Genomic DNA, 12,743 nt, shown 5'->3' on the forward strand with positions numbered 1-12,743 from the left:
CGGTGTTCACATTAATCGAACAAACTGGACTGTGGGGTCAAGTGTACTCTGATCCAGGTCAGGGTCCCACATGTGAAAGACCCTTTAAATACGGAATTTTCAAAACACAGCACATAAAAAGGTGAGGGGTGTTAACGGGAGTACCGTGCTACGGATGCAAGCATTACAATCACAGCAGACGTGATGTCACTGGATATTTAAGGGTGAACCTTTAGTGCTTCTATTTTCTACAACAGCTAAGCTTATAAAGATCCCAGTATTTGTGTGTGTGCGTGAAGATATGTGTGTGTATTGGTGTTTGTTTACCTGAGAGCAGCAGCATGGTAAGTGTCCACATAGTCAGAGATAAAGAGTTCTCGACTCCTGACCACTGGGTCTGTGATCACCAGCTCCCGGCCAGAGTCTGGGGGGAAGAAAGAACAGTGGTACTGAATACATATCTACATGATATATAATGCCGTAGACAACCCGAGTCATTCATCTCTGACAAAGAGGGAGCAGAGATAAAGTAGCTCGGGTGTTTGAACTCACTAATGAAAATCACGAGCACAGTTCTGCTTAAGTAACAAGTGCCTCTGCAGAGGTCAATATTATGCCACATAATTCAATAAAGCCAATAAAGTGCGGTCCCCTGAGGAGAGGACATAATGCTCAGTTCTCAAGTGAAATGACCCTTGCGGGGGTTAAGACGCATCAGCAGCACCAAGAAAGGCGGGCACTTGTCGTTGACAAATGACCTGAGTTGTTGCGTGCTGTGGCCACTGCGCTCCGGCCTTGTGACATCAATTCTAATAATCCTGAGTCCCTGTTGCGAGGACAGACTGCTGATAGAGGAGCACTGCGCTTTTCTGGAGGATACAACATACAGTGTGTTTGGCTGATAACCTCAATGACATAAACATAAACTAAAGCATTTCCTCTGACACATGATACTTTGATTATTGTAGAAACAGGAAACAGCGTTGACACCCTGTCAAGTTATAACTGTGACTGTATGTGCACTGGTTCTCTGGTTACATGGCTGTTTTGACAAAGTATATATGATGAGTTGACTGTAATCTGCAAACTGAGAAAAGCTCAGCCATAAGGGGAATGTTAGCTAATGAGAACTAACTGCCAACAAGATGTGTCTACAGGTGACTGTGTGTGAGAGTATACACTGATGCATTCTTACGATACAGGGGGTTCAATATATTGTGATATACAGATACTGTAAACAAGGTGATATATTGCAATTATTTAACCCTAATTTCAGGAAAACTGCCATAGTATAAAGAACACACCCTCATATGCATACAATCTGAGTAAAAAAAGCTTACTTTTTTGCAATCAGATCAGCGGGTATGTGTTTGTATTTCACAGACCCTCTAAAATACAACATCACAATGCTACTTATAGTTAAATATGAGCAAGAGAATTCATATTTGCCTGTATCAGTAAAAAAAGAAGGCTGGCAGGATTCTTTAGGTAAGCAAATTAAGAAAATAAAAAGTAAACAATTAAGAACTGAAAGTGTTTTTGAGAATCAATACAGAATCACACAACATAAAGTAGCAATACTAGAAATACAGAGTAAAACAGACATTGCTATTCAAATTAATGTAGCAGGATGGTCACAGTGGCGGGCATTTTATATGTGCTGTTTCTACCGCAACCGTTGTAGCAGGCTAACGTCCGTACAAACAAATTGACTCGTGGCAAGCCGTGAACTCACTGAGGTGAGGTTTTGCAGTAACAACCAAACAAGAGGTGGAGTAGCAGGTTTTCAAATATGCAATACATTACATTTAAAATATCACCGTAACATGTAAACTGAAAACTGTAACCAAACCAGAGTTGGTGATCAGTGGAACTGTGGACTAACTAACTAGATGACTAACAAGACTAACTTTAATGGTTTTGTTGAGTTTTATTTTGTTTTTCTCAAGTTTCAATGTGTTTTACGATGAGTTAACAAAGCAACAAAGCTAACGGAAGTCTTTGTGGCGTAAAAGGAAGAAAGTCTGATTGGTGTACAGTTGTATTTTTCTATCTGATAAACAAAAAGAGAGTTTTCAAACTAGTCAGTGTGACATCCTTTACAGCCCCACTAACAAATGTTGTCACCATTAACGACTAACAACAGTCATTTTCTTTTTTGCCAGTCAAATGACCACGACAAACAGCTAAATATCCGTTCACCTCTCATTTTATTTCTATGAGCAATAATCACATGTATCGATGTTTTCTTACACTCCTACTTAAAAGCAATATGCCTTAGAATATTTTATACCTTTACAACAAATACAAAACTAAAATCAAACTGAAAGTATCTGTACATTAACAAACTGTTCAGAGCCAGCACACTGAGTGCTTTCTGCCACGTCTTTATAGAGCAATATCAAACGTGTTCAAGTCAACGCTTTTGGGACAATTTTTTTTATGTAAGACTCAAAAAAGGATTGAGAAAAAATGAAAGGTGGATATAAGTATTCAATCAATTAATAATTGTTGATAGCAAGCTCACTCAGTTAAGAGTTCACAGCTATAACTACAGGGGGGTTGTACCGATTAAGAATTTGGAAATAAAATCAAAAAGATAATATACTTTAATAAGAATAAAAACAATAAAGTGTAATTATATGTGGCTCTGCATAAGCTTTTTTGTAACTCCAGTTATTTGTTCATCAACAAATTATTTCAACTACTACACGTCCATGTTGAATCAGATTTTCCTTCCTGACATTTCCTTCTTGTCATCAGCATTTGATATTCAGCAGTGACGGTGCTTCTGTTCCTGTAGATGTGTATGTGCTAGAGTGTGATGAGTCCACTGACACTGATGGTGTCGAGAGTGTGTGCTCAAAGGCCACATGACACTGCGGGTTATTAACACTTGACAACGCTGCTGTCTGGCCTGAAGGAGTGTTACCGGGGGAACAGAGCAGAGCCACGGGATTGGCTTGGCTGCCTGGAACACCGTCTTCTGGTTTCTGTTTGAAATGCAATTCACAGTTAGCTCTTATATCCCCCACAACAGTATGGAGAGCCGAGACAGGTGTGTGTGTGTGTGTGTGTGTGTGTGTGTGAGTGTGTTTGTGAAGGCGAGTGATTGACTGTTGTGTTACAGAGCAAGTAAGTGTATTGACTTTCTGTGTGTGTGTGTGTGTGTGTGTGTGTGTGTGTGTGTGTGTGTGTACGTGTGCGTACTGTTCATATGCACATGTGCGGATATGTTTCAGCAAACAAAAGGCAGCCTCACCGTTCTCATTGTTGCGATCCTGCACCAGGTGCTGGTAGACAGAGTCGGGCACCTCTGACTGGCGGTAGTACCATTTCACATTCATCAGCAGATGGTCCCGTTTACTCTGCAACACAGAGAGGAGACACAGAGCGAGTGAGCAGGAGAGGAACCAAAAAAAAAAAAGATCTCACACTAAGATAAACAGGCATCACTTTGTTTGATTACGACGTCACAAACTGGCCTCTTGGCAAACAGAGAGGCTGTGCAGGCACACTGTTTATGACTCGCACTGACTGATGCCAAAAAGCACAGGGAGAGACCAAGTCAATTAAAAAGGGATTGCAGAGCATTTAGAGCCTTAATAAAGTAAACAGTGGGATGGCCGTTGCTGAAGGAAGTGAAGGGAGAAAGGAGCCATGAGGGGGATGGAGTCGTCTACAAATCAATCCTCTGCCTTCTCTTCACTTAATGACAATACTGTAATGATCCTAACATACTATTAAGGCTTTTAAAGTTTACTCATGAGCAGGCACTGTATCTCTTTACAGGGCTTTGGGCTTAATACTCTTTAAGTGCTGCCACCCACTGGCCTTTTGATAAAGTGCATGTCAACAGAGGCTTGTAATCCCTCAGATGACCAGCAAGTGGCAGCACTGGGGTGAGGAGAGAGCCTTTCCAGGGCCAGTCAATGAAAACACAGAGAGGGGAGGGGGAAGAAAGGGGGGGTGGGGGGATGGAAGAAAATGGTAGAAACTGAGGCCAGCGCTGAGGTGAGAGATGAAAAGGGCAAAATAGTGTTTTCATTTCATGTTATAAAATATTTATTGTGCCTTCACATAAGCCCAACTGACCGTCACAGTGGTTTGAAAGAACATTAGAGAGACTGCTGGGCTGGGTGCTGGACTGCGACACAATCCTATTGGCCCGAGCCATCTTTATTAGGGACTCGGCTACGCTGCACTGCACTAACCGACTGAGACACCTGCACCACCACTGACGCCACCAGTGGAGCAAAGGAGAAATGAGCATATGGAAAAAATGGAAGAAAGGAAAATCTATGGTAATCTAAGACAGACAGTTTAACTTCCGCTCTTTCCAGGCTCTTAACTGTATCTGTGTGTGTGTGTGTGTGTGTGTGTGTGTGTGTGCAGGAACATGAGGTCAGAGTAAAGATATTTAAAGCCTTTAGAGTACATTGTTCTGTTATGTCACTGGGGAGGAGGCTGAGCACACGCAGCCAAGCAAATCATCACCTCCCTAAACCCTCAAGCCCACCTCTGGTTTTCCCATTCTCTCCATTCCTTCCTCCTCTCACTCCCACCCTCCTGTCCTTCCCTCTCCATCTTTCTCATTCCAACCCTCCACTCTAACCACCTCTCCATTTTCTTTCCCTTCGTTCCTCCCTCCTCCAACCTTGAGCAGGGAGGAGGAATGACTGAGTAAGTGAGCCTGGACGTGTTAAACAGCAGCTGGCACGCAGTCAGGTCAGCTGCATTTACTGCTCTGGATGATTGTGTGTGAGTATGAAGACGCAAATATCACACAACCACACACACTTTGTGATTCAACAGAGAGCCATACGGATGGACTGAGACACAGCCCCCCCCCCCAGCACGTAGACATACCATGTGTGAAGAAATGTGTGCAATGACGTCATGTCACTCCCCCTCCCTCCCAGCATTTAGCCCACCCATCCCAACCTCTTGTCTATCCAGTGAACAGACACTGTTGCCTTCTAGACTAACAGGCTGCCTGCCACAGCACAACGAGTAGTTATCCGCCGCTTATACATAATTAATACTTTAAGGAGACTGTAAATGCTGCCAGTGTGCTACCTGAGCATTTCATTTTCTGCCTGTAAAACCACAAAATCAAAGGGATTTCAGAGAGATGGAACATAGAGTCTGATGCAAACAGAAAAGCACAAGCAGGCGGAAAGACGCAGACGCTAACACACATGGGTTTTACACCTTATTCATGAGCCTGCATTATTTTAAACCAACCAAACGAAGCAAAGCAGAGAGCGAACCTCACTTCAGCTATCATCAGTATCCTCGTCACTACAGAGTGGCTGTCGCTCTCCCGAGCAGATTGCTGTTTAGAAGCTCACAGCAGCGTTAAGCCCTCTCAGGCAATTGAGGGAGGGAGATGGAGAGAAAGACTGAGAGTGCAACATATGGAGCACGTAGTGGGAGTGAAGCATAGCTTTCAATTATCACAATTCTATAAACATGCGGGGAGGAAAAATGAGTAGATAACGCAAGGAGAAAATAAAGGGGGATGATAGACAGCTCAGACTCGCCATACAAACTACTAGTTGTATTGTCTGGGATTTTTTCTGAGTCTGCCATAGAAAATAACAGAGAGAGAACATATAAGAAGGAACCACAATGCTGAATTGATTAGAGACATTCCACGCTGCCTGTAGAGAGCTGAGCCCCGCACAATGTCAGCCATCTTTGTCTGTCCTGCCAGAGGCTAAACATGGCCCTGCCCTCCCTCCTCCTGGGCCCTAAACCCTGGGAATGCTGCTCACCGCGGAGAGGCCAAAAGACTTACTAACCCACTACTGAGGGAAAGAAATGAAACAAGAGGAGGGAAAAAAAAGAGAAAGTGCAAGGGAGCAGAGGGGGGGGAAATAAGGAGAGAGAAAGGGGTTGGATTAAGGTAGGAGGAGCAAGAGCTTCTCATTTCCTCAGATTTAAAATTACAACTATCCACCTCCTGCTTTACTGAAACCTCCAGGGTACAAGGCTACCCCTTTATTCATTGAGCAGATATAAATCTGAGAGTCATGCTTTGGGGCTGAGCACAATGGCACCCCTCCTCCTTCCACTGGCTCAGCCTGGCCTGTGGCATTCTTGGGCACACTCATCAGACAGGGGTTGGATTATAGGAGGGAGGGCCATCTCTTAAAAGGTTATATACTGGGGAAATATACCATTTTAAAGTACATTTCTTGTAGAGTGAATCCAAAGTATATCACTGTGGATAAAAAACAAATTAATGCATATGTTCTGACGGCAGCCCAAACAAGCCAGGCATTGTGTGAGTCAGTTAATTCTCCTTCTGACTAGCTAAAGGTGGCTGGCCCCTTGGATCCATAATGGCTGTGCAGTTTTCTTTGTGTGGCTGCATGTGTGTGCAGTCAACTCTGGAGCTGGGGCCCCTGTGTACGACCACACCACTACAAAGACTGGGGGAAAAGAGGGAAACGCAGAGGGCAGACTTCCCTTTTAACAAGAACAGGCTTTAAAAGTGAAAAGAAACCAGCTCTGTTAGGCGTACACTTAAAAGATGGACTGAGCGCAGGATTAATTCCATGTTTTCTGCTAAGAGAGTGTGAAATCAATACAGTGCTTTTTCAATTCAAAACCAATGACAACACTAATTCCGTTCAATGTTAGCGAGAGTGCACGGCGCTAGCGGCGAGCCCAGGCTTTCTCCCACATCTGTTCACAGTGGCCTTTTACAACACGGTCATTGCTTTGCAGCCAAGCCGAGCTGTGACAAAACTAGGAGAACGTTGTTACAACCTGTAACCCTCAAACCTAATGCCCCAGTCCTCCTCCTCCCCGCACTGTAACACAAGAGCTTTGCTTTAAACAAAACCAGACCCTCCCGCTCCCACACGACAGGCCCCCAGTGCACCTCGTTAACAGGAAACCTCTGTTTATTTTCTCTGCTTTTCAAACACTCTCTTCTTCCTCTGCTAACCCTGTTAGTGACCCCCGCCTCCCCTCGCTGGTGACATCAGCAGCCAGGATCTATGACTTCCTTCAGGAGGTGGCAGCCAGAAGTAAGGAAGGAAAGACAGATCCCAAACACACAGACAAAGGAGACAGCAGAGAGCGAGGACAGGAGGGAGGGAGGGAGGGAGGGAGGTCAAACAGACAAGAGCAGCAGCAGCAGCTCAGTGTTAGCGAGGAATGTCAAGCAGTTCAGCTAGGCTAGCTAGGCTGCTGAGCTAACAGCTTAGTTAGCTAACGCCCCAGGGGCAGAGGAGGCTCGAGTGTGGTGGATCAGGGCTGGTAGCGGCGTGACATTGACAGGCAGAGGCTCAAAATGGCAACGGAGGGCGGACTGTGGGAGTGTTCACCTCGCCTGCCGCAAGGGGAGAGTAAGCACAACCAAAGAACAAAAGGCTGATTGTGGCATTTGGAGGCAGAGATGGGATCTGGGAGGACTAATCTGCTGCTCTGACATGATAAGATTAGAGAGGGGAGGCAGGAAGAGCTGGCTGGGAAGATCACACATACACTCGCATAAACACACAAACACACAAAGATGACAGATCTGATTGGAAGGGTTTTCCACTCGGCTTTCTCTCTTCCTCATTTCCCTGCTTTCTCTCCCTTATTTTCTCCTGCTCTCTCCGAGACAGAGATATCTGCCAGCACACCAGCACTCAATAAGCACTTCCATCTGGACGACACAACACACACACACAGAAACTGTATGTGTGTGTGAACGTACACTGGCGAGGTACAAGAGATCTGCTGTGCTCACGCAATCTACGACATCTCAGTGACTGACAAAGGAGGTTGTTAAAAAGAAATGCCAGCATGCTGTGTGAGCAAACACACACATACAAGCCAATGTGCTCTCTCTCTCTCCCTATCTCTCTCTCTCTCTCACACACACACACACACACACACACACACACACACACACACACACAAATAACAGGCTTTCAGGATAAGCACCACTATTCTTCTCCCAACCCTGCAGTAGAGCGGGGCAGGCTGGGACTCTGTGTCAGAGGTAAGAAAAAGCACCTCTAAATCAGGCTGTCAGAGCCGGCAGCAGCAGGATTCCACTCTGCAATCCTCCTCTCCTTATGGGCTTCACTCTGAGCACTTGGCTACTTGGATGAAGGAAGGATAACCTGCCCCTCAAGCCTTCTTCTCTTAGGCACATATAATAACACTAAACAAATGCTGATTACAATGTTTGTGAGGAGGAACTGTGCGCAGACTGCTACCCCGCCTGGCAACAAGAACAAATGGAGAGAGTGTGGGAGGCAGAGGGAGGAGGAGGAGGGGAGGGAGGGAGGGAGGGAGGGAAGAGGTGAGGTGAGTCCCAGCTGTGGTGGCGGTGCTGGCAAGACCTTTGTGCCGTGCCTACACAGGGGTGTCTCTCTCTCTGCCTCTCTTTGGCTTGACCTGTTTGGATATTAAATCGGCGCCCTCTGCTTTGAACACACTGGGCCCATCTGTCAGCCCGGCTCCATATTGGATTGGATGAGCATTAGCCGTTTCAAAGTGGGCAGATTTGCTCTTGTTGCTCTTTGTATGTGTGTGCGTGTGTGTGCCTTTGAACATGAGCACCCACGCCTGCCTTAAATTTAACACCCCCGCTTCAAAAAAGTCAAGCAGACACACATAAATCACTTCACGACAGACCCGCTGGTCGTGTCATTGTACAGATTGACGACGTACAGCAACACATCAGAGGATGTTAACAGGTCCTAGTGTCATCCCAGGCTAAAGACGGAGGGATGGGGCAGAGATGGAGAGAAAAAGAGGAGAGGGGTTGAGTCACGTGGAACTCGCAGATGACACTAATTAAGACTTGAGGGCTGAGGGCCACTACTGCTGGATCATACTGCCAACCACAGGCACACTTTACACACTGGAGAGTCACAAGCACTGCACATGACTGCTGCATCTGAGGTCTAGCTCGTCCAACGCTGCTTCACCCCATGCTGATAACAAACAGGGCTAATTGCGCCAGCCTTCGCTTCATCTCTCCTTTATTTCAAACGTGTCCCAGTGGGCGCGAGTAAATTAACGGCAGAAATAATAAGAAAAATGTATGATGTTGACCACGTTGCCCTCCTTCTAGGACGGAGAGTGGCGCTGAGAATCGAGAACACCAGCCCCGGCTGCTCGCTCCATAAAATAGCCAGGCTGTGTCCAACTCAAATATTTGCCTTTGCCTCCAACACACTTCTGCTGCGCGGCACATTTAGCCAAGAAATTTAAGACAAGTTAAGTGATGGTACAGAGAGCAGCACCGTGAAAGGCAAAAGGAGAGAGAGGATATAAAAAAAAATACACCCGCTAATGATGATCATTATCTGTAGACCACAGACACAGAGCACCAGGGACCTGACAACTTGTGTTCAGTGATTTAGGCTACACACAAACACACAGGCACTTTGCTTTCTTTCTTTTTTTGAGGACAAAGACAGAAATCCTTGCAGCACTAGCAGGGTATAGACTAGAATGCAGATCCAAGTGAGACTTCAAACGTAGGCTGTGCAAGGAGGACAGATGGAGGCGGTTAGGAGAGCTCATATCTGGGTGTTCAGATCATAATACTGACTTTATTTCCCAAGCCCTCCCTCTCAGCCAGACGTACAGTTATAGCCTGCCAGAAAACATTGTCATTTCTGCCTTCAGCCTTTCATTTAGCCACTTCAAAGCCATCTCGCTTTGATACCTGGCTTCCTGTGCGTGTCAGTGTGTTTGCCAGTGTGTGTGTGTGTGTGTGTGTGTGTGTTTGCGTGTAGCCCGGGATGTTCTCTTGAGAGCGGAGACTTGTCTGGTCTCAAGGTAATACCCATGAGTCAGGATTCGGAGTTAGACACAGACACACAAGAAAAGACTGAGGAATGCTGGCGTCTTTGGACGACACTAGCTTCCTTCGTGTCAAGCGCAGTGTTTAAACGGCCTGGTGTTTAGTTCGGAGGGCTGTTTGCCTGTGATCCGTTGGGTTAGCTTTGCCTTGTTAGCATAGCCTAGTGAGCTAATGAGACATCTTACTAATACTGACTGGGCGACTGCTGTGGAGGAAGAGAGGGGGGACTGCTCGCTGAGAGGGGCGTGCAGAAGAGGATATGAATATTAGGCTGTGTGTGTGTAGATGTCATATTGGACGTCTGCCCAGCCAGCTAATCCAGACCCTGTGTGTGTGTGTGTGTGTGTGTGTGTGTGTGTACGACTAGCAGCGGCAGCCTCCTGAGCAGGGCATGGGCAGAAAAGGAGCTGTGGGCTGATTGAGTGCTGTAATGGAAGACAGGAAATGAGAAGGCTTGCTTAAGCCAATGCTAATCGACCCCCCCTCCTCGGTGTAAGGCGTGCGCACGCATGCGTGCACGTGCACACACACACACACACACACACACACTTAACTTTCAGGCTAAAGTGTAGGTTAATGCACAAGTAATACATGTGCAAAGCAAATAAGATTTGGGTAAGATATGCGTGTGTGAGGGGTGGGCAGGTTGTGTGTGTGAAGTACACCTCAGCCAACAGCTCACTGGGGAGTCAGAAAGGTGTTTTGTGTGCTTGCGGATGTGTGCCACTTCAAAGACTGATGGTGTGTGTGCTTTGTGGGGGATGATGGAGGGTTGGTAAAAAAAATAAAAGGAACATAGTGTGTGTTTATGCGAGTGCTTTGGAGGTCTTCTCTATGTAAGAGCAGCTGTCAAGCCATGAGAAGTGTGTCTATGGGGAGTGTGTCTGAGAGTGACATAGATACTGAGACATCCAGAGGCTTCCTCTATGTGTGTGTGCTCTGTATGGTCAGCACACATCTACACAGTTACAGATAATAGGAATATTTATGATCCCTTTAACACACACACCAAAGCTCATTTCTACATACACACACATGCATGTAACCGTTTCCGTGTAAGAACACAAACACACACACACCCAGGGGAGAGAGGAGTGGCGACACACAGCCGGAGATGGAGGCAAATAAGCAGCAAAGAAGAGTGCGAGCACGCAAAACAGATCTTAGCGCCGTGCATGAAACCAGACGGACAGCATTGCAGACAGCCTTGAAGAACTCATATCACAGAGAGCTCAACCAGTTGTGATTGTATTGTTTTATCTGGCCACTGCTTCTCAAGATATCCATCTCTCTGTCTCTCTCGCCACCCCCCCCCCCCCCACCAACCCTCCCCTTCTCTGCGTCTGAAGGTGACCTTGCCTGTCTGTCAGTCTCTGGTGATGACACTGGCCCTATCAGTAATACATCATGTAAGCGGTGTATCAGCCAGATGCCGCACTAGCCGAGCAGTGGGTGGTCTGTCAGGCACGCTTGCTTTGTACAATATGCAAATAATCACATGCAAATTACCTACCCATGTGTGACGATATATCAGTGTGGATGCAAATGCAGTAGGGCTATCAGATGTGTGTGTTAAAACGAGGGATATAGAGAAGTTGCAGGCCTTTCCCCAAATACAGTTACAGCTCACAAAATCAAAAGGCCACTCGCAGCAACTGTAGTCTGACTGCTGGGGAAGAATGTGATTATAACACATGTGCACACATACTCACACACACAGACACACACAGGCCAGAAGCTTTGAGCAGCCTCCTGCTGTGCTGCAACAAGAGATGTATTGTAGACAACACAGCTGCAATAACAAGGCTGGCCCAGTGCTAGAAGGAGCTGTACTGCATGACTCTCAGTCTAGACCGGCAATAACAGCCGCCATATTGTAACATGATCACAGATGGAGCTCCTGAGCGTATCACAGAGACACATTTCAGACCATTTGTAACATGTTTGACTCGACCTGAAAATGAGTTTAAATTCCAGAGTGAAACAACATTTTCTGAACACATCCTTAATTCAGCCGTTACAAAGTATAAATCTGGAATCAGTCAGAGAGTCTAAAGGCATTTTTTACACTGATGAAAAAGCCTGAATTGTTCACCTCCCTGTGGTAGAATCATTGATTGAATTTTTAGTGTCGTCCTCCCACACAATTAAGTCACCACCAGAGGTTTAGAATCTTCCAGTGCATAAAAATTAAGGCAAAATTTGCCTTTTGTTTATCTTTGACTGTCAATTAGGTGTATGGTATAACAGGTAAAATGAGCTACTGAGGCAAAAAAAAGTAAATCAAGAAAATAATCAGAATTAAAAAACAACAAACTTGTGAACAAACCACTGTGTTTTAATTAGATATCACTGATTCATGTATTGAAACTAAAAATAGGAGGTGTAAGAACAAAATTTAAGGTGTGGGAATGTACAAAAAAATTTGATTTAGTAAGGCAGAAAAAATGAAACACCATCACACTGTGTTCTGCACTGACTGAGCAGACATGCTGTGAACCTAACTGCCATTGCCAAGTGGAAAAATACACCTTTAAATACGCACCTTACACATTCTGTCGAGACTTTAAGAGCCTGCTGGTATCCTCCATAAGATGTATTATATTTAAGCAGGTCATTAATTTCTTCACAGGATGATAGTAGCAGAGTTAAGATGGGTAAAATTGATCTCTGAATAACCTTAGCTTTCTTAACTCTGTAATTTTTGTTTTGTTTACAATTATCAAAATGCACCAATAGAACACAGCTGGAGACAACATGTAGGGCTTTTCCACTGGCGCTTTCAAGTGTGCCAAATCAAACCATGCTGCGATGATTTGTGTCTCCATTATCAGTTCAACATGGCAAGTTGTGACACGGGCGCCCGAGATGGACCATCTCCGGAGGAAGGCCAAAGCATTCCCGACCGCGGGCTGCGGTGACGTCAGATGCTTTT

At 45.6% G+C, this 12,743-nt stretch overlaps 1 protein-coding gene across 4 annotated transcripts in view; it reads right to left on the reverse strand.

Annotated features, from left to right (window-relative positions):
• The window catches only part of rerea (arginine-glutamic acid dipeptide (RE) repeats a), a 146,744-nt gene that overhangs the window by 45,523 nt on the left and 88,478 nt on the right, over window positions 1-12,743 (reverse strand). For all 4 annotated transcript variants that reach the window (XM_049580777.1, XM_049580776.1, XM_049580778.1 and 1 more), the window contains 2 exons: window positions 3,242-3,347; window positions 307-403 (listed from right to left, as the gene is read on the reverse strand). In XM_049580777.1, the coding sequence (XP_049436734.1) occupies window positions 307-403; window positions 3,242-3,347 (203 nt within the window). The remainder of the gene's footprint in view (window positions 1-306; window positions 404-3,241; window positions 3,348-12,743) is intronic.

Source organism: Epinephelus fuscoguttatus, linkage group LG7, assembly GCF_011397635.1.
Source record: "Epinephelus fuscoguttatus linkage group LG7, E.fuscoguttatus.final_Chr_v1".
Classification (NCBI taxonomy): domain Eukaryota; kingdom Metazoa; phylum Chordata; class Actinopteri; order Perciformes; family Serranidae; genus Epinephelus; species Epinephelus fuscoguttatus.